At 42.6% G+C, this 26,072-nt stretch overlaps 3 protein-coding genes across 4 annotated transcripts in view; 2 read left to right on the top strand and 1 right to left on the bottom strand.

The window, feature by feature from the left end:
• Nucleotides 1-4,707: 4,707 nt before the first annotated feature.
• On the bottom strand, nt 4,708-14,359 carry LOC144234614 (uncharacterized). The gene is made up of 9 exons (XM_077767951.1): nt 14,187-14,359; nt 14,023-14,107; nt 13,828-13,892; nt 12,175-12,240; nt 11,936-11,988; nt 10,938-11,064; nt 7,093-7,191; nt 6,529-6,712; nt 4,708-6,179 (listed from the first exon to the last, which is right to left on the bottom strand). The coding sequence occupies exons 3-9, from the start codon at nt 13,835-13,837 to the stop codon at nt 4,805-4,807; spliced, it is 1,914 nt and encodes a 637-aa protein (XP_077624077.1). The 5' UTR covers nt 13,838-13,892; nt 14,023-14,107; nt 14,187-14,359; the 3' UTR covers nt 4,708-4,804.
• A 6,125-nt stretch (nt 14,360-20,484) lies between these two features.
• ZNF559 (zinc finger protein 559) overlaps nt 20,485-26,072 on the top strand; it is a 62,000-nt gene continuing 56,412 nt past the window's right edge. Inside the window, 1 exon segment of the mRNA XM_077767982.1 lies at nt 20,485-20,550. Coding sequence (XP_077624108.1) covers nt 20,485-20,550 — 66 coding nt within the window.
• The window catches only part of ZNF177 (zinc finger protein 177), a 67,438-nt gene continuing 62,538 nt past the window's right edge, over nt 21,173-26,072 (top strand). For both annotated transcript variants that reach the window (XM_077767961.1, XM_077767958.1), the window contains exons 1-3: nt 21,173-21,278; nt 23,965-24,042; nt 25,508-25,728. The gene's annotated coding sequence lies outside the window, so the exon portion shown is untranslated. The remainder of the gene's footprint in view (nt 21,279-23,964; nt 24,043-25,507; nt 25,729-26,072) is intronic.

Here is a 26,072-nt window from a genome sequence, read left to right as displayed (position 1 = left end):
CAGCAATAGCACTGCAAGGAATTTACCCAAGGAATACAGAAATGCTGATGCATAGGAGCACATGTACCCCAATGTTCAGAGCAGCACTCTCCACAATAGCTAAAACATGGAAAGAGCCTAAGTGTCCATCAACAGATGAATGGATCAAGAAGATGTGGTTTATCTATACCATGGAATACTACATGGCAATGAGAAAGAATGAAATCTGGCCATGTGTAGCACCATGGATGGATCTTGAGAGTGTTATACTTAGCGAAATAAGTCAGGCAGAGGACAAATATCATATGTTTGCACGTATACGAGGATTGGGGGAACTTAATGGAGGACCATGGGGGAAAAGGGAGAAATCGTGGGGGAAAGGAGGGAAATCGTGGGGGAAAGGGAGAGAGGCAAACCATGAAAGACTCTTGAATGCTGAGAACAAACTGAGGACTGATGGAAGTTGGGGGGGGGAGGAGGGAGATGGGCATGGAGGGGGGCACTTGTGGGGATGAGCACTAGGTGTTACATGGAAACCAACTTGACAATAAACTATTTGTAAAGAAAAAAAAATTAAATATAGTACTACCCTACGACCCAGCAAATGCACCACTAGGTATTTATCCATGGGATACAGATGTGCTGTTTCCGAGGGACACATGCACTCTGAAGTTAATAGCAGCACTATCAACAATAGCCAAAGTATGGAAAGAGCCCAGATGTCCAATGATGGATGAATGGATAAAGAAGCTGTGGTGTATATATACAAGGAAGTATTACTCGGCAATTGAAAAGAATGTAATCTGGCCATTTGCAACGTGTGGATGCAACTAGAGGGTATTATACTAAGTGAAATTAGTCAGGGAAAGAAATATCATATGACTTCACTCGTATGAGGTCTTTAAGATACAAAACAGATGAACATAAGGGAAGGAAAACAAAAATAATATAAAAACAGGGAGGGGGACAAAACATAAGACTCATTGTTTTAATGTTTATTTATTATTGACACAGAGGAAAACAGAGCATGAATAGGGGAGGGGCAGAGAAAGAGGGAGACACAGAATCTGAAGCAGGTTCCGGGTTCCGAGCTGTCAGCACAGAGCCTGACGTGGGGCTTGATTCCACAACCATGAGACCATGACCTGAGCTGATGTCGGACACTTAACTGACTGAGCCACCCAGGTGCCCCTAAGACTCTTAAATATGGAGTACAGAGGGTTACTGGAGGGGTTGTGGGAGTGGGGATGGGCTAAGTGGGTAAGGGGCATCAAGGAATCTACTTCTGAAATCATTGTTGCACTATATGATAAATGGAATGTAAATTTAAAAAATAATAAATTTTAAAGAGTCAGATGCTTTTCTGACTGAGCCAGCCATGTGTCCCCTCCTTCAATATTAATAAAGGTAATCTATGAAAAACTTACAGTTATTATTATACTTATGAAATACNATCATAAGATGTCAATTTCATTCAGGTTATTGCATCAAGTCAATGCCAATTCCAAGCACTCTCAGCGTATTTGTGAAAATTGATAAGGAAATTCTTAAAGTATAGAAACAAATGAAGAAATAAAAAAGTTGTCTCTCACTACCAGATTTCCAAACATACTACAAAGCAGCATAGAGGTTGAGAAGTCATCTTTAGCAATCTAAAGATATGTTAACAGATGGTATCTAAACTTATGAAAGGATTTCTACAATTACTTAGCCTTTGTTGGGTTACCAGACTTCAGTTCCCCACCATTGCTAAGACCACAATAAGCACCACATGCTAGCAGACAAGATTACATCTATTCCCATATCTGCACCTGCCCACTGCCATCTCCTCCTCTCCTCCATCTACATCACAATTGTCAGGACTCTGATTCAGTTAGGGCAGACTCTGGTTTCTGCATGAGCCCGGGAGCCTGTCCTAAACAAATCAGGGCACTGCGCTGTAACCGGATAACAACTGGCAAGTGAGCCAATCAGATTCTATTATGATCAACATAATGGAATTATTCAAAAAGACCATCAGCTCTTTTCTCCCTGAGACTTCAACCTAGAAAGAAAGCAACCTGGATCTTCTGGGACCTACAGCACAGAGAAATAGCCTGCCAGGAAAAATAGCTAATACAAGAAGAATGCACAGCCACGACATGTGGACAGAACTCATCCAGATAATAAATTCCCTTTATAGCTTACGAAAATGAGAAGAGTGAAAAGACAAGCTAGAGACTGGGAAAAGTTATTTGCAATATATGTATATATAATATACGTAGCATATATATGTCACGGTTTTATACATATGTCTATATAACTAGGTGTAGAGATACACATACAATAAAGTATAAATAACTTGAAAGAAACCCTTCAATTAAAAAAGAAACCAAAAATGGGTGAAATGCTTCAACAGGATGCCCTCATAAAAGATATACAAATAACCAATAAGCACATAAAACGTACTTCTCATCCTTACTATTAGGTAACTGCAAACTAAAACCAAAGCAGGAGATTACTAAATCCTCTGCTGGATGGCTAAAATTAGAAAATGCTGGCCAGCTACGTGGGAATAATCATAATTTTCACACGTTGCTTTTAGGAGGATAGGTGGAATCTACCTTTTTGAAGGTAGTAACTATCTTTTGCAGTAACTATCAAAACTAAAGTCTACCCTATGCTTCAGTGATCTCACTCCTACATACAAAACAGATACCAAGAGAAATCAGTTAAGTCTGTGAAAGAAACAAAAGGTGAACCAGACACCATGCTGAGAAAAGAACACATGATTGTACATGTTGTACTTAAGAACTTAAAGATCAAGAAAATCAAGAACAAGCAAACCTAATAAATTGAATGAAAGTCAAAATTGTGGGTTCTTTTGTGGAGAAATTGACAAGGCAGATAAGCTTTCTGGAATCTTGGAAATGTTCTGGTTATCAGGGTGTGTACATAAGTAAAATTTCATCAAGCTATACACTTAAGAGTAGCACGCTTCATGCGTAGTAGTATACATACGCTTTACTAAAACAGCATAAAATGATAAAGGGAAAGTGCCATAGGGATTCTTTCAGAAATATAGGAGGACTATAATGGAAGGGAAAAGTGTAGCGGGATGTACCTAAAGAAGCATAAACTAAATAACTCATCTTTCTCAAAAAAAGCAGAAAAATCTGTTTGAAGGTGTCTAATATAAATCTTCCTCCGGTAAAATAGGATGACATCCTGTCTGATGCTTACATTATACCTAATTTTCCCTGCTGTCCACAGCTCTTCTCGCTTGGGATCCCTGGAGATAGGCATAGCTGTCTTTCCTCTTGAGCAAAGTGCCATGGTGGATTGGACCACACAGATAACAATCCTGCTGCAAAATGGCGCCAACTCTATATATTCAGTTGATGTGCCAGAGGGACTGTATCATCAGCAAAATGGCAATGCTGGAACGTGCCAGAAAATCTAAGCAGCTGTGTATGACCATGATGGAGGAACTTTTGGAGATGTCTATGCAGCTGCTGACTCTGAAGTTACTGAAGTGAAAGGATATAATGTTGCTTCAAGCTAGTATTGATTGGTGGGTACAGTAATCAGGAATATGAGCTGGAAACTCAGTCCACGTGGCCCTATGCATCCGTCTTCATTCGATGGCCCCACTAAACAAAGAATAATGGCTTCTTTCCTTTCTAATGCAAACTGTTTTAACAACTCTAACCTGGAAGTGGATAAAGGAAATGATTTTGAGAAACGAAGTCCCAACCATGTCCAAATTAACACACACAAGCCAGCTCAACCAACTTTACTTCTAGCTTTGTTTTTTCAAGGTCTCTTTTTAAACTCAAAACACTGGGTCCAACTCCCAGCCTTGAGCAAGGACAAAGAACAAAATACAAAAACAATGTATCAGAGAGGACTCTTCTTTTGAGAACTTTGCACTTATTGATTTCTGCTTAAATTGCTTATTAGACAGGAAAAGCTTTTAATAGTAAAAACTGATAACCTTAAGAAGTAGAAGTTCTCTTAGTTTTAAAAAAAAAAAAAAAAGGCAGAGTCCCTGGGTGGCTCAGTAGGTTAAACATCCAACTTTGGCTCAGGTCATGATCTCATGGATTATGGGTTCAAGCCCCACATTGGGCTCTCTGCTGTCAGCCTCTCGGCACAAAGCCCACTTCAGATCCTCTGTCCCCCTCTCTGCCTCTACTCCACTTGCGCTATCCCCCAAATAAATACTAAAAAAAAAAAAAAAGGAAAAAATCCTGAGTAGGCAATTTCCAATATCTGGCATACTGGATCAAAACGAAATTACCAATTACAAGAAAAAATTACGAAAGAAATAATAAATACCAAAGTGTTGATATCATAATAACTGTACACTTGGAGAACAACGAGCATTTTTAGAAACTAGTTTTTTAAAAAAAGACCACTCCTGCCTATGAAAAACACCTCAAATCTCCTTATGGGTCCAAAAGATTTTGTCATGAAGAACCTTTACATCTCAGCCAAAATTAAAGGACCTCAAAATTAAACATGGTTAGAGGTGAAAAAGTATTAGAGTATCACCTAAAATATTCACATCATGTAACAGGTAGTGAAAATCAATGAGCCTGCAGTCCACTTTAAAGGTGAGGCACTAATCTGTGCCTCTAGCAGTTTTCTTATACACAGGAAGTAATGTTCATTGAAGGCATTACCACGAGGTTTACATACACAGGGTTCCCTCAGCTGTGAGTTCTCAAGTCTTCAAATAGATAAGCAACAATTTCCTGCTTTCTTACATTCATAGGGTATCTCCACAGTGTTAGATGGAGGATCTGAAAACGCCTTGTAGACATTCCCAGATTTCTTACATTTATATATTTTCTCTGGTGTGAGTTTTCACATGTCTTCGAAAGTAGGCAGGACACACAAAGGCTTTCCCACATTCCTTACATTCATAGGGTTTCTCTCCAGTGTGGCTTCTTACATGTCTTCGAAAGGATGAGGGACAACTGAAGGCTTTCCCACATTCCAGACATTCAAAGGGCTTCTCACCGGTGTGCATCCTTGCATGGATACTAAGGTATGAAGAATGGCGAAAGGCTTTCCCACATTCCTTACATTCATAGGGTTTCTCCCCAGTGTGTGTTCTCATGTGGCTTCTAAGGACTGAGGGATAAATGAAGGCTTTTCCACATTCCTTACATTCATAAGGCTTCTCTCCACTATGAGTTCTTAAGTGTTCCGTGAGGGATCTAGAACGGCTAAAAGCCTTCCCACATTCCTTACATTCATATTGTATCTTCCCAGTGTGATCTCTCACGTGTGCTCTAAAGGATGAGGGACAACTAAAGGCTTTTCCGCATTCCTTACATTCATAAGGTTTCTCTCTACTTTGGTTTTTCACATGTGTATTCAGGGAAGTGGGAAGGTAAAAGGCTTTTCCACATTCCAGACATTCATAGGGTTTCTCTCCAGTGTGTTTTCTCATGTGGATACTTAAGGAGGAAGGACAATTGTAGGCTTTCCCACATTCCTTACATTTATAAGGTTTCTCTCCTGTGTGTGTTCTGACATGGACAATGAGTTTTGAGGAATTATTGAAGGCCTTCCCACACTCTTTACATTTGTAAGGCTTCTCTCCAGTATGAATTCTTATATGTATTATAAGGTGGGAGGAAGTACTAAAGGCCTTCCCACATTCCTTACATTCATATGGTTTGTCTCCACTATGAATCCTCTTGTGTTTAGAGAGTGAGGAGGAACAACTATAAGCTTTCCCACATTCCCTACATTCATAAGGCTTATCTCCACTATGAATCCTCTTGTGTTCTGTGAGGTATGAAGAGCAGCTAAAGGTTTTTCCACATTCTTTACATTCATAGTTTGTCTTTCCAGTGTGAATCTTCATATGTGCCCTGAAGAATGAAGAACAAGCGAAGGCCTTCATACACTCCTTACATTCATAGGGTTTCCCTTCAGCGGGAGTTTTCACATGCTTCTTAAAATAAGCAAGAAAATGAAAACCTTTCCCACATTCTTTACACTGATAGGGTTTGCTTCCTGCATGAGATCTGATGTGATTCCTAAGGGAATAATGATCTGTGAAGGCCGTTTTACACTCGCGGCATTCATAGGACTTTACTTCAGTAGTTCTCCTCAGTATATTAAGATGTGAGATTTGGCTGAAGGTTTCACCACACTGATTTTCGTCACTATGTTCATTGACGTTCTCCACCACAGGACTTCTTTTAAAAATAAAAAGCACATCATTAATGATAATAAATGTTTACCATTTTCAGGGACTATGTACATTTTCTGCCCTGTCAAGTTACAAGCTCAAAGTTCTCTCAGAGGGCTCTACCATAGCCAATATTATCACAGAGTTGTTTTGACTTATTTTTTTTTACTTTTTCTGGTAATTGCTTACAACTGAACTATGTGTCAAACGTTGAAGATCTCAATGTCATTTTGGGGGGAAAAATCTTGTAAAAATTGTTTATGAATTCACAATTTTTACCAAGTTCTATATACATGTTTTTTAAGTTTTATGACATTTTAAGATCCTCTTCTCAGGCACTACCTTTTCTTACTTACCTCAAATGTCTCTCATGGTTTTTGTTCTGATAATAAATAACTCGGTATTCCCCATTTTTGTGTAAAATGGATGACCAAGAGTCATTCCTTTTGAATCTTACTATTTTCTGTTCATTGGATATGTTTTGTCCATAAACATCTCGTGGAGTAACTGATTCTCTAGCTTTAAGTTGAGTCTCAAAACCTGAAACAAAAAAGTAAAGGCACCTATAAGCAAAGGACTTCTGGAAATGTGGCTGTGTCAGGACTTTGGTAATATGCACAATGGTCAAAATGTAAGCAACTAAGAAATAATCCATGAAGACTGAACTGACAGTAACACAAATAGAGTATTAATAGGAGAACAGAACAAAAAGGAACTGGATAAAGTGCACATGACCAAATACTAACTTACAAGAGGAAATACAAAAGATCTTTCCAAGAACAAGGATACTGTAAGAATACTGATAAAAGGTCAAAATACTAATCTAAGGTATCTGGAAGATGAGACCCCTCAAGCAAAACATTGATTTTTCCAAATGTAATATCCCCCCAACCAGGAGAGTTTTTCCCAAGGATTCTTGCCTTCCTGGTGCTCCCCCTGGGTCGGTCCTCTTTCCACTGTCTCCAGATCCTCCTCTTCTTTCCACTGGGAGATCAGATACGGTGTGGGTAGCGGATACCCTGTTAATGCAGAAAGACTTATCATGAGGGAAAACAATGACGAACCATAAACATTTCCATGACACAGGGTCAAAATTTTGCTCTTCTGATACTCTAATTATGGGCAAGGTAAATTTAATTTCAACAAGATGTCAAAAAAATGCTTCAAGTGGGGGCAAGGTGGAGGGGTTGACAATGACAGAGACAATGACACAGCCTCTGATATCTAGAACCAATGTGACGTTCATATCTGAACTTCAATATTAGAAGCTAGTCTGATACTCAGTCAGGACACTTTGTTATCCTGTTGAATATAAAAATCTCACAGAATACCAATCTTAAGGTTATGCTAAGATCATGATAAAATTAAACAAAATAAGGCCACTATGTAATTTAATCTAAGGATGACCACCTCACCAACGAGCGCGCGCGCGCACACACACACACACACAAACTCAATAATAAAATTTTTACCTCTTTTGTCAGCATCCAATCTAAAGTGACCACCTGTGGATTGAACAGTGTTCCTTAAAAATTTATGTCCAAAGAGATCAATGAAACAGAACAGAGAGTCCAGAAATAGACCTACATAAATACCTTCAGCTGACCTTTGACAAAGGTGCAAAGGAAATACATAGAGAAGATTGTCTCTTCAACAAAGACTGAAACAACTAGACATCAACATGCAAGAAAATTACCCTAGACATAGACTTTCACACTCCTCACAAAAATCAACTCAAAAACGGATCACATGGATCAAAGACCTAAATGTAAAACGAAAAACTATGAAACACCTGGAAGAAAACAGGAGAAAATCTAAATGACTTAGGGTCTGGAGATGACGTCTCAGATACAACACCAAAAGCATGATCCATAAAAGAAAATTCATAATCTGGACTACATTAAAATTAAAAGTTATTCTCTGCAAAAAACACTGGCAAGAGAATGAAAAGACAACCCACAGACTGGAGGAAAACATCTAGAAATGACACATCTGATAAAGGATTGTTATTCAAAATAAACAAATAACTTTTTAAAAATTTATTTATTTAAGTAATCTCTACACCAATGCGGGGCTCAAACTCCTGACCCCAAGATCAAGAGTCACATGTCTTCTGATTAAGCCAGCCAGGCACCCTCATAAAGAACTGTTAAAATTCAACAATAAGAAACCAAACAACCTGAGTAAAAACTGGGCCAAATACCTCAACAGACACCTCTCCAAACATATACAGATGACAAACATATGAAAAGATAGTTAAAAACGTCATCAGGAAAACACAAATTAAAACAATGAGACACTGCCACACACTTACGAGAACAACTCATATCCAGAACACTGACACCAACAAATGCTGGCAAGGAGCTCTCATTCACTGCTGATGGGAATGCAAAAAGGGAAACCCGCTTTGGAAGACAGTATGATCATGCAATCACTCCTTGGAATTTATCCAAAGAAGATGAAAACGTGTCCACACAAAAACCTGCACACACAGGTTTCCTGCAGCTATATTCGTAAGCGCCCAAACTCAGAAACAATTAAGATGTCTTTCAGTGGGTGAATGGATAAACTAGGATACATCCAGACAATGAAATACTTTTCAGAACCAAAAAAAATGAACTATCTAGCCAAAAAAAGACCTAGAAGAACCATAAATGCATATTACTAAGTGAAAGAAGCCACTGAAAAATTTATGTATCATGATTCCAAATACATGACATTCTGAAAAGCCAAAACTATGAAGACAGTAAAAAGATCAGTGGTGGCCACAGGTTAGTGGGGAAGGAGAGATGAACTGACAAAGCAAAGAGGAATTTTAAGGCAATTAAACCACTATGGATACTATAATGATGGATATATATATACTGTTAATTATTTGTCCAAACCACACAATAACACTAAGAGTGAATCCTAATGTAAACTATGGACGCATGGTGATGATGATGTGTCAGTTCAGGTTCATCAGTTGTAACAAATGTACCACTCTGGTAGATGTTGATAGCAGAAGACACTGTACCTGTGTGGAGGCAGGGCATACATGAGAAATCTCTGTATCTACTGCTCAATTCTGCTGTGAATCCACAAGGGCTCTAAAAAAAAGTAAGTGTCTTAAAACAACATGTCGGGGACCCCTAGGTGGCTCAGTCGGTTAAGTGTCCGACTCTTGATTTCAGCTCAGGTCATGATCTCATGGTTTGTGGTATCAAGCCCTCAGTTGGTCTCTGTACTGTGTCAGGGCCTGCTTGAGATTCTCTCTCTCAGCCCCTTTCCCGTTCATGCTCTTGGTCTTAATATAAATAAATAATTTTTTAAAAAGGCACCTAGGTGGCTCAGTCAGTGGAGGAGGGTCCAACTACTTATTTCAGCTCAGGTCATGATACCAGGGTTGTGGGATCACACCCCTCGTCAGGCTCCTCACTGAGCATGGAGCCTGCTTAAGATTCACTCTCTCTCTGTCTCTGTCTCTCTCTCTCTTTCTGTCCCACTCCCCACCCCTCTCCCAGATGTTCTCTCTAAAATTTAAAGAAAAAGTCATGTTCTGTGAACGTTTCTCAGAATGTTACTTTGGAAATCGGGTCTCTGTAGACATAATCAAGTAAAGATGGGAAAAAAAAAGTAAAGAGGAAGTTATACTGGATTAGAGTGGGTCTTAAATCCATTTACTAGTGTCCTTATTAAGGACGAACATAAAAAGGGGGAAAGGCCATGTGAAGATGAAGGCAAAAATCAGAGAGGCGCCTGAGTTGCTCAGCTGATCGAGTGGCCAACTGTGACTCAGTCATGATCTCAGCCCACATCAGGCTCTCTGTTGTCAGCACAAAGCCCGCTGTGGATTCTCTATCCCTCTCTCTCTCTGAATGTCCCCCGCTCCTGCTCTCTCTCTCTCTCAAAAATTGATAAACATTTTTTTAAAAAGGCAAAGATTAGAATGATAGAGCTGTATGGGGCAACTGGCCGGCTCAGTTGGTGGAGTGTGCAACTTTTGACCTTGGGATTCTGGGTCTGAGCCCCACATTGGGTGTAGAGATTATATAAAAAGAAAATCTTAAAAAAAAATATATATATATATATCGCTGCAAACCAAGAAACACCCAGAATTACTAGCAACCACTAGAAGCTGGGAAGAGACAGGGAGAGATTTCCCACAGAGCCTTCAGAAGGGGCCTGGCTCTCGTGACACCTTGAACTTGTATCTCCAGTCTCCAGAAATATGAAAGAAGAGTAAGTTTCTGCTGTTTTTAGCCACAGTTTGTGGTACTTGGTTATGAAAGGCCTAGGAAACTAATACAGCCAACTTCCATAGGCCCATCCCCAAATCACTAACCCAAAGAACAAACCCTACAATATATACTTTTTAACACCTTTCTGAGACATACCACAGCTCCCCAAGTCAGTGAGTAATAAACACCACTTGTTTACAGGTATGTTCCTGGTGGTCTCTGAGTGAAGAGCCCCGACATCAATAAAACTTTCCCGAGGACCCAAACCACAAACGTCCCTAAGACCCAAAGGGACGCTGGAAGTCTATCCCCACACTTTCAACACTTCATAATCAACGCTTTTAATCACAAGAAAAAGGCAATTCACTACTACACAGATGTTTATTTTCATGGTGAAACCACTAGGCTCTAAGTTCCTTGGGGTCAGTGACCATGTCTGTCTTATTTACCATTATATTCTAATTCCTCAGCCCAAATCCTAGAACAAGGTAAATTAGTAAAATTGTTTTCTAAACAGCCAAATGGAGGAATGTTGCCACTCTTACCTAGTGAGGCCAGGTTCTGGAAGTTTTCCAGCATCACATCTCTGTAGAGGTTCCTCTGAGCAAGATCCAGCAAAGCCCACTCCTCCTGGGTAAAGTCCACAGCCACGTCCTCGAAGACCACCGAGCCCTAAAACATCCCACATGTTTTCTCTTCAGAAAGGTACCTACTCTCCCCATGTATGAGGTTGATAATACTGGGGAACTGAGAACCAATTCATAGGAAGTTCTGAAGATACTAAGGTCTCCCAACATCTACCCCAGAATGTAGTCATCAGGTCTTTCTCTCTCCCCATAACTGTCTCCCTAACTGATCCAATCCTGTCTCATGGATCTAACGACAATTCTAAAATGTTAAATTTCTCTCTTCCACAGTTTGATGTGGATAAGACCAATTCCAGTCTTATAATAATCCAGAAGAGTCCAGAGGATAGAGCAGAAGTGAGAGAAATGCTCTAGAAATGACGTAATTTCCACACGGACACCAGCAGTTGTTACAGGAACAATTTCATTTCACCTGCTTCCTTCTTTCCCACCGTAGCAATCAGTACAAGATGAAACACTGGGTCAAATCGGAATGAGGTTTAAATGCATAAAAACACACCAAGGAACAAGGAGCTTTTCTTTTTTTCACAAACCTGAGATCCAGGAACCTGTAGAAATACAGCTTTCAACTCGCGCCCACAGCTAGCCATATTTTCTCATCCTCTAAGCCAGGGGTCAGCAAACTACAGCACACGGGCTAAATCCAGCCTACTACTTGCTTGTAGATGTAAAGTTTTACTGGACCATAATAAAACATTTCTTTATGTACCGTCTGGGGCTCCTTTCATGCTAACTTGGCAGTTTAACTGCAATAGACTCTCTAGCCTTCAAAGCCTAAAATACTTACTATGTTGTCCACAAGAAAGGAGATTGCTGACCACTGCTCTAAACAACTAGGAGGTCAATGACCTGGTGGAATGGAAAATTATTTTGCCGAATTATTAGCCCCGACTCACCTGTGTCATATTTTTCTGTAACTCAGCAGCTGTTCTTTCTTCTTTCATGTTCCCTTCATGAAGAAAGCCAGAGAAGTGAGAAGTTAGAGCTGAAGCAAGAGAAAGAAGACACGAGAATCCTCGTCTCCCCACAATTCATGAGCCTAGATGCTACGGCAGGTCCGCTATAAGGGACCGCTCCCCTCAAAACGCTCGCACATGCACACCCCCAGCCCCAAGGCACCCAGCCAAACACACACCGATCTGGTAAGAAGGTGAAGTAGTCTTATGTCCTCCAGAGCTACAAAACACCACTGTGGTCCTTGCTGATCAGTAAAAAAAAAAAAAAAAAGTTAAATGTCCCATCTTGTAAGTTAACTGAAACTTTTTAAAGTTTAGCTGTTAATTTTCCCCTGAACATGAAAACCGAAAAATTTGACACAATGCTTTCCACCATAAAAATACACAATGTGTCAAATCCAAAAAGGCACTTCTATATCAAACTTCTGGGGGCTCCACTCCCAACACTTCTTACTTCTGCACTACTAGCAGGCTAACAGGCTTTGCTGCACAGCCTCGGACCGCCAAATCCTCCCTCCACGCTCTGCAGGGTCTCTGAAACTTGGTTTTTGAGGAAGGGCATCAACTGACTGAATTCCACATGTGGTAGGCAGTGAAGACTGCTATGCTGTGACTCTCATGCTAAATGTTGCCTGTACAGTTCAGCAGCAGCAGAGCAAGAACACCAGAAGTTGGCAATTTATGTCATCTCAGATGGTGTTCTCTGCAGCTGTTAACACAAATTTAAAATAATGAAAATGCAACCATTTTTTCCATGCAGTGGATCAAGTAGTATATTTTTTTAATGTTTATTTATTTTTGAGAGAGAGACAGAGTGTGAATGGGGGAGGGGCAGAGAGAGAGGGAAACACAGAATCTGAAGCAGGCTCCAGGCTCTGAGCTGTCTGCACAGAGCTCAAAGAGGGGCTTGAACCCAGGAGCCAAGAGATCATGCTCTGTGGTGAAGTCCATCCGGGACTTAACAAAGTGAGCCACCCAAGCGCCCTCAAGCAGTATATTTCAAAGCTGATGAAAACTTCAACATTCTTTACTATATTAATAATGTGCCATTTGAGCAACCATGATATGAGAATGACATTGCCAAGAGCCTTTCTCTCATAGAAGCTCTGCAATCAGATATTATTACAACTCAATTTACCACACACTCAATGTTAGTCAGAAACTAACTATATGTACTGTATATGTACTGCATATACAGGTGTGTAAATGCAGGCCTATTTTTCTTCAAAGCCTAAAATCCCAATGAGTATATTTCTGAACACAGACCTTACAATTTAGCTGTTAATGAGGCCGTTATTACTAACATTACCAGAGTCTGGCCTGGAACCCTGCTGTGCACTACGGAGAGTAGACTTAAATGAAGTATTCCACTGAAATGTTTCATCTTTGTGAGCTCCTCCTCTTGTCTAAGCCTCATGTCTTGAGCAAGGACACTTCCCTTCCGGCCCTTACCTCTTGCTCCTTTGTTTCATATTTACTTAGGTAATATTTACCCTGATGCCACTACATACAGTCACAGGGGATATAGCACTAGACAAAACAGAAAGATCCTGAAGCACAGGGATGTTGTAATCTGTTGAGGGAGGGCAGTAAACAAAGAAATGTATCAGGTAGTGGTACATGATACATAATAATGCAGCTAGCCCAGGTCAGGGATAGAGACATATATTTATCTTTAGTGAATTAGGACTACTTTTGCGGAAGGGAAAAAGTAGAAAATTAAAAAGTGTTTCAGGTGCACCTCGGTGACTCAGTCAGTTAAGCTTGCAACTCTTAATTTTGGCTCAGGTCGTGAGCCTCAGTTGTGAGACCAACCCTCACATGGGGCTTACCACTAAGCATGGAGCAGGTTTGGGACTCTCTCCTTTTCTGCCTCTCCCTCGCTCATGCTTGCTCTCTATAAACAAACAAACAGTTTTTGAAAAAAAAGTGCCCAGAGGCAAGGTAAAGGTCACCGATCAAATATCTCCTGCCCCTGGAGGGGAGCGATGGGAACGGAGTTGAAGCAATTGTCACCCCGCGCTCACCGAACACGCTGAAATCCAGACCAGCGTACAGACGAGGTGGAGGCGCTCGTCTCCGTGACCCGAATGGCAGGGATGCTTTTACTTTCTGAAAAGACAGCAAAAGATGCTTTGGAAGGCCGATTAAATACGAGGGTGGTTCTCTAACTGACCTACAGCCGACTCACCCCGGCTGCTGGACGCAGCCCAGAGCTCCTGATTCAGGGAGTTCGGGACGAGCAGTTGCCGGGGGAGGCCCTCAGCGCCGGGCTCCAGCGGGGGTAAGGGGCACGGCCCGACCGGCCTTCCTGTAAATGCCGACCTCTCCGCCTCCCGCAGGACGGACCGAGCCTTGAAGAACGGGAACATAGACGTTGAAAAAACACCTCAGACTCGACTGGGGGACCGAAGGGATATGGCCGCCAGCTCGCGCAGGCGCAAGAGCCCACCACTGCTTCCGGTTTCTGGGACGCGCACAGCGTAAGGGGCGGAGCTTCGGGAGCTGAGTCGTGGGATTAAGCGGGGCGCTCGGGAAGGAGGCGGTGGCTTGTAGCCGCCAGTGGAAGAGAAATGCCGGCCCATTTAACTCAAAAGCCCTCTGGGGCCAAACTCAAACTTTTGCATATCCAACTTTTAAAATAGCCCCATCAAAGCTATTCTTAGCCATTCAAGGCCTCCTGCTTTGCATACTCTGAAAATGTCACCCAGCATCTACTGAACATTGATAAGACATAGAGCCTAGTCAGACACCAAACTGCCGTGGACTTTCAGAGCTCTCTGACCCCTCCATGGTGCTGAGCAAAGTCACCTAGACACTAAGGCCCCTCCCAGATGCCCCTTTCCCCCACGGGTTCCCTTGCCCTCCTCCCCTTCTGGATGGTGGCCTCAATAACATAAGCCTTTGGATGTTCTTATGTTGGGACTTCCCCTGTCATGTAGTCCTGTCCAAGAGCCACCCTGTTGAAGGAAAAATGGTGGAGTCAAAGGGGTAAAACAGATTTTATTCAGGACTATCGAAACGGGAAAAGACACCCCAGTATAAAAGCAGGTTCAAATCCAAATAACTTGTGGCTAAATGAGAATTTATAGGCAAGAGGCATAGTGGAGGTCAGTGGACAGTAAATCTTTGTCACCCAGTAAAGTTCCTTGGATGTTAAATTCCCTACAGGTGATCAGGTGACTGAGGTAATCAGGAAATAGATAATAAAGACCACCCAATCAACAGGACAATCATTTGACAAAACTGTACTGGACAGTTTCAGGTGGTTGAGACTCTAAAACTCCTCCATGTCAGTTTGACATGGTGTTGCTCTGTGCTCTTTTGGTCTGTGTGTGTTTTTTTGTTGCTATTGTTGTTGTTCTAAGTTTATTTTGAGAGAGAGCGAGCAGTCGAGAGGCAGAGCTAGGGAGAGAGAGAGAATCATACGCAGGCTACAAGACAGCATGGAGCCCGATGCAGGGGCTTGAACACTTGTACTGTGAGATTATGACCTAAGCGAAAATCAAAAGCCAGTCGCTTAATCGACGAAGCCACCCAGGTGCCCCTTGCTCTGTATATGTTTTGTGATTCTCCCACTATTAGCCTCAACAAGTGGTAGTGCAGGTGATGCAGGCAGGTTGGGTCCAAGGACCCAGAGGAGGGTCCCACAGGACCAGCGAAGAGGGCCCTTGGCTTCTCACGGAGAGTTTATTGAATATCATGAGTGACACAGAGAATAGCAGATGGAGTGCCTGGGAGACTAGGAAAGGAAAAGAGAGTTGTGGTTAGGGGTTTATACTGGAAAAGGGCCTAGAGTAGGTTTTTCTTCAGGAATCCAGGGTAGAGTCCAATCAAAGGCAAGTGTCAGGTGAACAATAGACGTCAAAGGTAAATTACTGATGCCAGTATCAGCCAAGGCTTCTTCAAAGCTAATGTCCTGGCACATGTTTGGGATCTGGCTCTTCTAGGTTATCAGGTGTTTGGGGCCTAAGATAAAACTCAAAGAATGATTAACTCTGGTGCTTTCCCCTTGAATGGGAACGTAGCTATTTTGGCTATTTGGCTATTTTGGCAAAATATTGAACATGAGGAAATGGGGTCTAGCAGAAAAACAGCAGAGATGAGGCCATTTTACAATGGAGTCCCAGGGCTCCTGGGTGGCTCAGTCACTTCAGTGTCCTACTTCAGCTCAGGTCATGATTTCATGATTCATGAGTTCCATCCCTATATTGGGCTATGTGCGGACAGCTCGGTGCCTGGAGCCTGCTTTGGATTCTGTGTCTCCTTCTCTCTCTGCCCCTCCCCCACTCGTGCTCTGTCTCTCTCCTTCTCTCAAAAATAAATTAAAAAATTAAAAATTTTTGTTTTTTAAATTTTTTAAGAAAGTGACTTTCTTTTTTTCTTAATATTTAAAAAAATGTTTTCATTTATTTCTGAGACAGCGTGAGCAGGTTGGGTCAGAGAGAGAGGGAAACCCAGAATCCGAAGCAAGCTCCAGGCTCTGAGCTAGCCGTCAGCACAGAGCCCGACGCAGGGCTGAAACCCATGAACCGAGAGATCATGATGGGACCAAAGTCGGATGCTTCAACCTACTGAGCCACCCAGGTGCCCCAAAACATTAAAAAATTTTATAAAAAGAAAGAAAATGGAGTCCCTTCACTTCCCTACCTCTTAGGTATTTAAGTGAACCTCATTGAAACTGACTTCTTGGGTCAGAGGTGCAGCTGCCTGGGGGAAGTAAGCCTGCCTGCCTGGTCCCCCACTAAGCAGCCCCTGGACCTGTAAGACTTAGGGGCCCAAGCAGGAAAAGAGGAGGAGTGCCCAAGTCTGGATCAAGGGTGGGCTGCCCCTGACCCCATCCTGGGCTGTAGCAAGAGGAGGTCCCCACGGCCAGTTGGTGTTTCAGGGTTCTCTGAGACTAGACAAGACCTAGGGATTGCTCCAACTGGTATATCAGCTCATAAGGCAGAGATAGCAGGTCTCCTAAGCACTGTTAGGGGAGATGCCTNGGGGGGGGGGGGGGGGGGGGGGGGGGGGCAGGGGGGAATAATGACCAACGTGCTCTGCTAGAAAAAAATACAATGTGAACACTGTAAGAACAAAGGCATTTTATCCTCCACTTTGCCAGTGACCTTCCAAAATGTAGTAAAAGGCCAAAAGGCAAAACGGGAAGGCAAAAAAAAACAAACAAAAAACGTTGACTCTCTCTTGGAGGAAGAAAGACCCATCGTCTGTCTACTTAAGAGCCTATCCCCCTCCCCAACCCCAGGAAATCAATACCTTGAGAGGAGGATTAACAAAAAGGGCAAGTACCAGCTTAACTATTAAAATCAGCGCACTTTGGCTGAAAGATGATTCTGTCTTGAATGTTTCTCCCAGACAACCCCTCTTCCCATGCTTGGAATGGGACCTGCTGAGCCAATCTCATGAAAGGAGCCTAAAGCTTTTTGCTGTTCGTGGGCACCAGCTGTTAAGAACCAGTTAACCTCCNAGAGGAGGTCCCCACGGCCAGTTGGTGTTTCAGGGTTCTCTGAGACTAGACAAGACCTAGGGATTGCTCCAACTGGTATATCAGCTCATAAGGCAGAGATAGCAGGTCTCCTAAGCACTGTTAGGGGAGATGCCTTTGTCCACAGCTGGCAGGCTTTCTCTGTAGTCCCACTCAGACCTACTGTCTAGGAAGGCATCCCAGCCCCTCCCCAGAGGGACAATGAGTCCCCCAACTCTTAGGCCCAGCCAGCCAAAATATTACTTAGAGTAACCCAAGTCAAAGAAGTTTATATCTTTGTCCTGCTCCCCCAGGTGCTCAAAGAAGGTGGCTGTTTTACTGAAAGAATGTTTTGAACCATGAGATGGATGTCGGGACCTGGTTACCACAGCTTCGTATACCACCCAGAGGAGGAAAGAGCCCAAGCTTCTGGAGGTGATGAGACAGGACAGAGTGCAGGANCTCATGAAAGGAGCCTAAAGCTTTTTGCTGTTCGTGGGCACCAGCTGTTAAGAACCAGTTAACCTCCCTGACCAGTGGAGGTGGTCAATATGCCACAATAATTACCAGCCACAGAGAGGCGCTGAAAGGGTACAGATTCCTGCCATTTCACCCTTTCATTCTGTGGTGTGGCCTGTGCTTAAAGCCACTAAGCATCAATGGGGCTGATGGTAGACTATAGTTAAACCAGATTATTCCCTTCATTAGAGCGCCCCTCCCCGATATCACCGCCTAGATGGATGACATTTTATTTGAAGCTATAAATGTGGCTAATATGTTCCCTTCTGTAAAAGTCTCACAGGAGAGAAAGGCAAGTACCCAAGAAGTAGAACTACTACCTTCAGACTACATAGATAACACCATTTTGGTGACACCCTGGGGGCAGGTTGGGGCGGTTCCTCTACTTCTAGCCACAAAGACCATCAACTTTAACCTCTACTCTTTGTGCAGCTTCCTGTAGCTGAAGAGCCCAATCTAGACTGCGACCAAGCAGTTTTATATTCTGCACTTCCGTTCTGAATGGGGCAGGGCAAAAAGTTCCTTACCTCAGCAGAATCTAAGAGGCAATGAGTTTCCCAGGGGGGGGAGGTGAGTGGGAGATGGCCTCACAGAGGCTCCTTACTTCCAGGCCTCCCATCCCTCATGTTCTGGGAGGATCACAGGGCATCCTGCCAACACTCACATTTGCCACAGTCAGGCCTTTGCCTGCATGGCCTATGTGGATACATAGAGTCTCAAAGGCGCTGTGGCAGAGCCATTTCTCTACAGTTCTGGCCCCTAATTTTTCATGTATCTAGCAAAGAATTCTTTTTATTTTTTTTATTTAAAAAATTTTTTAATGTTTTTATTACTGAAAGAGAGAGAGACAGTGTGAGCAGGGCAGGGTCAGAGAGAGAGGGAGACACAGAATCCAAAGCAGGCTCCAGGCTCTGAGCTAGCCATCAGCACAGAGCCTGACACGTGGCTCAAACCCACAAACCATGAGATCATGACCCGAGCTGAAGTCAGATGCTTAACTGACTGAACCACCCAGGTGCCCCTAAGAATTCTTTTTAGATGTCTTGTGCGGTATGCAGAATAATGCACCTGCCAAAGATGTCCACGCCCTAATCCCCAGAACATGTGAATATATTACTTTATGTGCCAAACTGGACTATGCAAGTGTAGCTAACTTAAGGTTCTTGAGATGTGTTGGGTGGGTGGGGGGACCACCCCAGATCATTAAGGTGGACCCAGTGTAACCACAGGGATCTTTCTAAACAAGAGGGAGTCAGTAGGGTCAGAGTCAGAGAAAGAGATGTGAGAATGGAAGCAGTGATCAGAGTGATCTATGGCCACGAGCCAGCGCATGGAGACAGCCTCTGGAAGCTAGAAAGGCAAAGAAATGAATTCTTCCCTACAGCCTCCAGAAAAAACATAGCCTTGTGGATACCCTGAATGTAGCCTAGTGAGACCCAGTTCAGATGCCTGACCTTCACAACTATGAGAAAATAAATTTGTTTTACTTTAAGCTACTAAATTTCTGGTAACTTCTTACAAGAGGAGACTGACACAGATACCTGAATTAATTGTAGCCATAGGGGCTTATAAAAATATCTGTTTCCCTACAGAGTTTCTGATTGGGATGGTGAAAAATATTTGGAGATGGACAGTGGAGATAGCTGGACAACTTTCTAGAAAGGTCCTTTATTAGATAAGTCTTATCTCATTGTGTGTATTTTTCTCTGACCAGCGTGTCAACTACACACACTCTTTCTGATCCTCCAAGTATGAGCAAAGGAAGGAGCTGGGGAAAGTGTACAAAGGTTTATTTGGGAATAGTAGAGAATTGTAATTTGCTACAAGCAACCTACAGCAAAAACTACAGGCTAATCCAACCAAGAGGAAGAACATTAGTTTATGGAGGAGAAAGTTGGGAGGGGTTGTTTTGAAGGGGTCCATTGGAGAAAAGGAAGAGTTCAGGCTGATGATGGTTTCTCATTGGCTGAATTGCTGGGGTCGTCTATTTCTTGTAAGAGATGTAATGTACGTCTTCTGTTGGGGGCTGTAATTTCCCGTTGCAGATTCTTCTGTTGGGGGATCTGTAATTGGTCATTCTTACTGTAATTAAGGAGTGGTACCCTGTGAGGGCTCCCCCTCTGCCCTCCTTTTCCCACAAGACAAAGTTTCTGAGAATAAATTACAATTCTATCAGACCAGCAGGTTCACTACCTAGTCCATACATATCCCCGGGAAGCAAATCCCTCAAACCAAGAGAAATTACAGCATTCAGCATTCAAAATTCCCTCCCCTTTCACCAAAAGACAATGTAGAGGATTCCTAATGTTATGCCCAGATCGCGATTTCCCCAAAATCCCAAGACCACCAAGGAGTCCGAGTCACATATGCAAAGGCAAAGGGCTTTATTATGGGCTTAAGCTCGGGCTCCCAGACGTCACCAACGCAATGAATCCATGCTGAGAGCCCCGAACAAAGGAGGAGTAGGGTTTTTATTAACTCTAGGGCGGGGAAAAGGGTGATGGACAGGGACTACAACGTGATAGGACAAGGTGACGGCAGAGGTTGTTACGGCGCAGAGGGATTGGTGAGTTTAGTGCAAGGTGGGCCAGAATAGTGGCCGGAACGTCCAGTACCTCCCAACCTCCAGTGATTGCTTCGGACACAGGGAAGGGCGGTGGCTCAAGCCTGCTGAGTCAGGCCTCAGAGACTTGGGTCTTCTAATCTCTGGGGCCTTCTGAAGCCTGTCATGGGGCTGGTTTGGTTCTTCACTAAGACTTAGTGTAGACTGTCAATTGCCAACTTAGTGACTTATCTGCCTCTTTCTATGACATGACTAATGACACCCCTGAAGCTCTGCCATGGGAGCTCACTGTAGAGTTAGGCTTAGGCCAACTCAAGGCTAATATGGAGAACTCTCCAACTCTGGGTCTCCCAAATGATAATAAGCGGTTTCCTCTTTCTTGGTACCTGAAAGGGATGGCCAAGCTCTTAAACTTTTTAACTCAAAATCAGAATGGAATCCAGAGGTTCATTAGGCCTAACAGTTGCTCTCCTANCTGCTCACGCTCTCTCTCTCTCCTAGAAATAAATAAAAATTAAATAAATACATAAAAAATAAACACAAGGCTGTTAGTCTTTAAGTGTAAAATAAATCTTCACGTCACTGTGTATTTTTCAGACCTGTCACCAATGATTTCTCCAAAAAGCCTGTTTCCTTTTAGACACCAGGGTCTGATTCATGGACTTGGTGCTGCTTGGGTATAATCATGTCTGGACCTTTCAGTGGATGTAAAATACGTGTTTCCTTACATCGTAAGTTCATACTCATTNTAATGCTGTTGGTTCCTAATAGTATTAACATATTGTTTTATCCTACAGTTTGTGTATAGTGGTTTAAAAAAAAATGCAATACCAGTGTTACTGTCAACTGTAGACTTAGTAAACTGTTAAGTTTTTTTACATTTGTTTTTGTCCTTACGGGTTTATATTAAGGATATAAAGTTCAGAATACCCTGCTCAAACAGTTGCATGAACTCATGAGTCTTTTCTCTGCATGATTAGGTGATCAGTTTGATACATTTCAGAGGTGAAGGCAAATTGCAGCTTGAGAGCCTATTTAAATGGGCACTGAACTGGGGCACCTGGGTGGCTTAGTCGGTTAAGCGTCCGACTTTCAGCTTAGGACATGATCTCGTGGTTCGTGGGTTCGGGCCCCGCGTCGGGCTCTGTGCTGACTGCAAGCTCAGACCCTGGAGCCTGTTTCAGTCTGTGACTCCCTCTCTCTCTGACCCTCCCCTGCTCATGCTGTCTGTCTCTTTCTCCTGGAAAAAAAATTTTTTTTTTAAAAATCGGCACTTAACAGAACATGTTACCCAGTCTGTAAGAGCAATATATTTACTGATTGTTGATTGAATGGAGCCACGATTTTTAATAATATTGAAGTTGGGTATGGGGCCCCTAATTGATGGAACCACAGAGTTTCAGTTATGGTAATACATCATAAGGCACCTTTTTTCCCCTCTGTGATTAAGCAAAGGCAAAATTGGGCTGTCAAATGGAAAAGTTATTAGGAATAATCACCCCTTTATTAATTAGGTTTTATATCATAAGTTTTCACTCTTGAAGACCCTGTTGTAAATTTAATTGACCCTATTAACTATTTTACCTGGGGGTCCATGGGGTTACATTTTAATAAGCCAATCTGTGACTGCTTAAGACTGAATTTTAATTTATCATTCATTATGTTAGAGCATCTGTGTCTAATATGGAATGTTTTAGAGAACTGGGTATTATGACTAGGGAGAGATTCAGGCAAGGTGTTAAAGAAAAAAATATTCAGCGACATTTCTTAAAGATGGTAAGGCAGACTTTTCTCAGGAGCATTGAGATAGCTGTAGGGATGACTGCAATGGGATTTTACAGCGTAGGGAGAGCTCAGACTCAACTCCAACTGAGTCCTGCATACGCAAGTGGAAGTCTATAGGCAGACACCAGAATGGGGGTTAATGAATAGAAAATTGCTAAGAGGAAACATCAGAGGTAAGGGGCATTCTGGCCAAATGACCTAAAGGATTCTTACTAAAGACAGATCAGTGGTTGCCTGGGTAGCTCAGTTGGTTCAGTGTCCAACTCTTGGTTTTGGCTCAGGTCATGACCTCACAGTTTCATGGGTTCCATCCCTGCACCAGTCACTGCGCAGCACGGAGCATGCTTGGGATTCCTTCTCTCCTTATCCCTCACTCCCTCCCATTCCTCCACTCATGCTGTCTCTGTCTCAAAATAAATAAACTTAAAAAAAAAACAGGGACCTGAGGGGCCCAGTCAGTTTAGTGTCCCACTTGAGCTCAGCCTCATCTCACAGCTCATGAGTTCAATCCCTGTGTTGAGCTCTGTGCTGACAGCTGGGAGCCTGGAGCTTGCTTCAGATTCATTCTCTCTCTTTCTCTCCCTCTGTCCATACCTCTCTCTCTGCCTCCATCCCTCCCTCCCTCCCTCGCTCTCTCTCCATCCCTCCCATTCTCCCCCTTTTGCACTCTGTCTTCTCTCTTTCAAAAATAAATTACATAAGTAATACATTGATGAGACATCACCTAGGAAATGGTAGAGGATGAGGAGCCAGATCAGATATTAGAGGCTGATCATGTAATGACAGTTCTAGTTAAACTGACTTAAGTAGCAGGGTTCTTGCTAAAACTAGACTTTACAAGGAGCTGTGAGGCTGGGCCTAGGATAGTGAATAGCAAATGCTAGACACCAATTAATGCAAACCATATGATTTGATACAAAGTTCAAAAATAGGCAGAATTACAGTTTTACAGGGCAGAATAGTGCTTCCATTTGGAGAAGAGAAAGAGGTAATTTAGTTGAGGCATATGAGTGCTTCAGGGGTCAAGAAATTCAAGGTAATGTCCTGCACATTGTAGGCCTGCACTTGTTTGAATGTATACTTCAATAAAATGTTTGAGAAATGAACTCAGCTATAATTTCCAAGTGCTCAAAAGGACCAACAAAATGAACATAAGGCATAGGTAAGGAAGGAATAAAAAAGGCAAAATTTAATGAAAAAAAAGGAGAGGTGAAGTTTTTGTGGAAGAAAAGTAGACTTGGGCACAGTCTGAATTAGAACTCCACCTACTCTGTACATTTTACACCCATAAAACCTAGGGGAGAGGATCACATCTCTTATGTGAGCTGTTTCTAAGCTGATTCCCGATTGAAGTAGAGCAGTATTTGAAATGTATTCTGAGTTTATTTTGTATATTCTGTTTGTTTGAATTATGCTATCGCTTTGGATCAAAAGTTGAATATCACGGGCCTCAAAAAGGCAAGTCAGATGTCAGTTTTCAAGAGTCTTCTGAAATGATTGTTTTCCTGTTCTGTCTTTATCTTTCCCACTGCTAGTCCTAAGTTTGCTGAGAAATATCCTTGGATGTGTGTGTATATGTGCATTGGGGGAGGCAGAGGATAATCCTGATCTGTTCATATTTTTTTTCCCTAGCATTCATCACCAACTGATAGAATACAAATTTCTGTGTTTATTACCTGCTTGGCCCTTGGAATGTGAAAAAAGACTAAGGTATGGGGGCATTTTCTATTCACTGCACTATCCTCAATACCTACTATATTATGTAGCAAAGAGAAGGACCTAAATAAATATTTGCATATTGAATGAAGGCATAAGCTGATATAAGGACTTGAGGAAGGCAACTGGAGCTAGGTGTTTTTGCCAGCCGGAGGAGCTCAAAGACGTCTGATTAAGTAAACCGTTTGTGCTGGGGTCCTCAAGACCACCCTCCTGCTCTGCGATGCTATAGGACTCACAAAACTCCTGCTGTTAAACCCATTATAGTTTATTACAACCAAAGGATACAGATTCGAATCGGCAAAGGGATAGATCAGACACATGGGATTAATTCCAGGAACCACCAGGCACAGGCATCCAGGTATCTTTTCCCAGTGTAGACAAATGGGCATTGCGTAATCCTAGTAATGATGTGTTGCATCACATGTGAAGTATTGCCTACCAAGGAAGCTCACCTGATACAGTAGGCTGTTCATTTGGGCTGTGGTAACAAAAATACTGCAGATTGGGTGGCTTATACACAACAGAAATTTCTCACAGTTCTGAAGGCTGGGAAAAATCAAAAGATGCCAGCAGATTTGGTGTCAGGGGAGGACCTCCTTACTGGTTAATAAAGGCAGTCCTCACTGTGTCATCACATGACAGAAGAGGCAAGGTAACCCTCTGGGGTCTCTCTCACAAAGGCACTAAACCCATAATTACCGCTCAACATCCTCACCTCCAAAAACCATCACACTGGAGATTTAAGTTTCATACATGAAGATGCACGGATGTCCAAACATTCAGTCTATAGCACCTGAGCTTTGGTGTCCTAAGTTTTTATTGTGGGTCAGTCCTATAGGCACACACCACCTGCATGGCTGACTTCAGGCACTTAGGCTCCAGCCTGTGATCAGACTGTTAGAAGAACACTGCCCGAAGCTGCAGGCATATAAAAGCATGTTTACCATAAATCACATTGTTAGCATAAACTATCTGGTCAGAGTATCGGTGGCCACAAGGACTCAGGCATACAAAACATTCTTATCAGGCAGGATATTCCATGGACCTCTCCCACAAGCCCAGCCAAGAGTAGGTCTGAAGATAAGCCTTTCTCAGGAAAGTGCAAGATTTGAGCAACCCAGACCTGGGTTACTCAGTTGTTGCACACCATCTCATGAGGGTCGTCCAGATATGTTAGAGAGTAACAATAACTTCAGACGTTCAGGCTTATGAGATGGAGTAACCTGTATTCAGACTCGGACTCTTCCTAATTGTGATCTTGGGTCACTGCTCCTATCTCAACGCAGGTTGCCTCGACTGTTAAATGATGGTAATAATAACCATGTTGATAATCCTTTGAGCTACCACAGCTTGTGGCACATAACAGGTACTCAGTAAATGGCAATTGTTATTTATATTCATGTGGTATATTACTCTACAGTTTCTAACGGCTTTTATATAACTTCACCTTCTGCAGCGCTGACTAATGAACAAAGCCTCATGATAGCTGAGTAATGCCTGTTGCTTAATATTTGATGGTATGTGGCGAGAATCCACTGCTACTTAATCAAGAGGAATTGAGATGGACTTATCCACTCAGCGCAGACACTGTCTTGAAGGACATTGGGAATGAGAAGGGCTCAAGCAGATTTTACTGTCATAACCAGAGAATGCCAGCCATTGATCTTTCCTCCTGTGGTAAGTCCTTGTTGATGCTCCCGTCAGAGACTGCTTTCAATGGGCCTGTGAACAGCCTGGCTTGTCAAAGTCTAAACAGTTCTCTTTGTGTGGTGTCTCAGAGAGGGCTTAAGTGCATAAGAACACCCTGGTGTCTGAATCCTTAGATTTGGGAAGAAAGGATGAGGATGGATATTTTTGTGGGCGACAGTCTCCTTAATCAACCTGAGAATCACGATTATTGTCCAAAGAAACCAACTTTGGGACACCCGGGTGGCTCAGTCAGTTAAGTGTCCAACTTCTGCTCAGGTCATGATCTCACGGTTCATGAGTTCTAGCCCCACATTGGGCTCTGCGCTGGTGGT

This window comes from Crocuta crocuta, unplaced genomic scaffold (assembly GCF_008692635.1).
Source record: "Crocuta crocuta isolate KB4526 unplaced genomic scaffold, BGI_CrCroc_1.0 scaffold115, whole genome shotgun sequence".
Classification (NCBI taxonomy): domain Eukaryota; kingdom Metazoa; phylum Chordata; class Mammalia; order Carnivora; family Hyaenidae; genus Crocuta; species Crocuta crocuta.
Note: the sequence above shows the minus strand (reverse complement) of the source record. Positions and strands in the feature narration are given on the sequence as shown.

Bases quoted from the DNA above. Each gene is read 5' to 3' on its own strand.
- LOC144234614 (XM_077767951.1), bottom strand. The intron at 11,065-11,935 runs GTGAGTCGGGGC...GGGATGTTTTAG, and splicing joins TACAGAAAAATATGACACAG to GGCTCGGTGGTCTTCGAGGA. The intron at 6,180-6,528 runs GTAAGTAAGAAA...TATTTTTAAAAG, and splicing joins AACCATGAGAGACATTTGAG to AAGTCCTGTGGTGGAGAACG.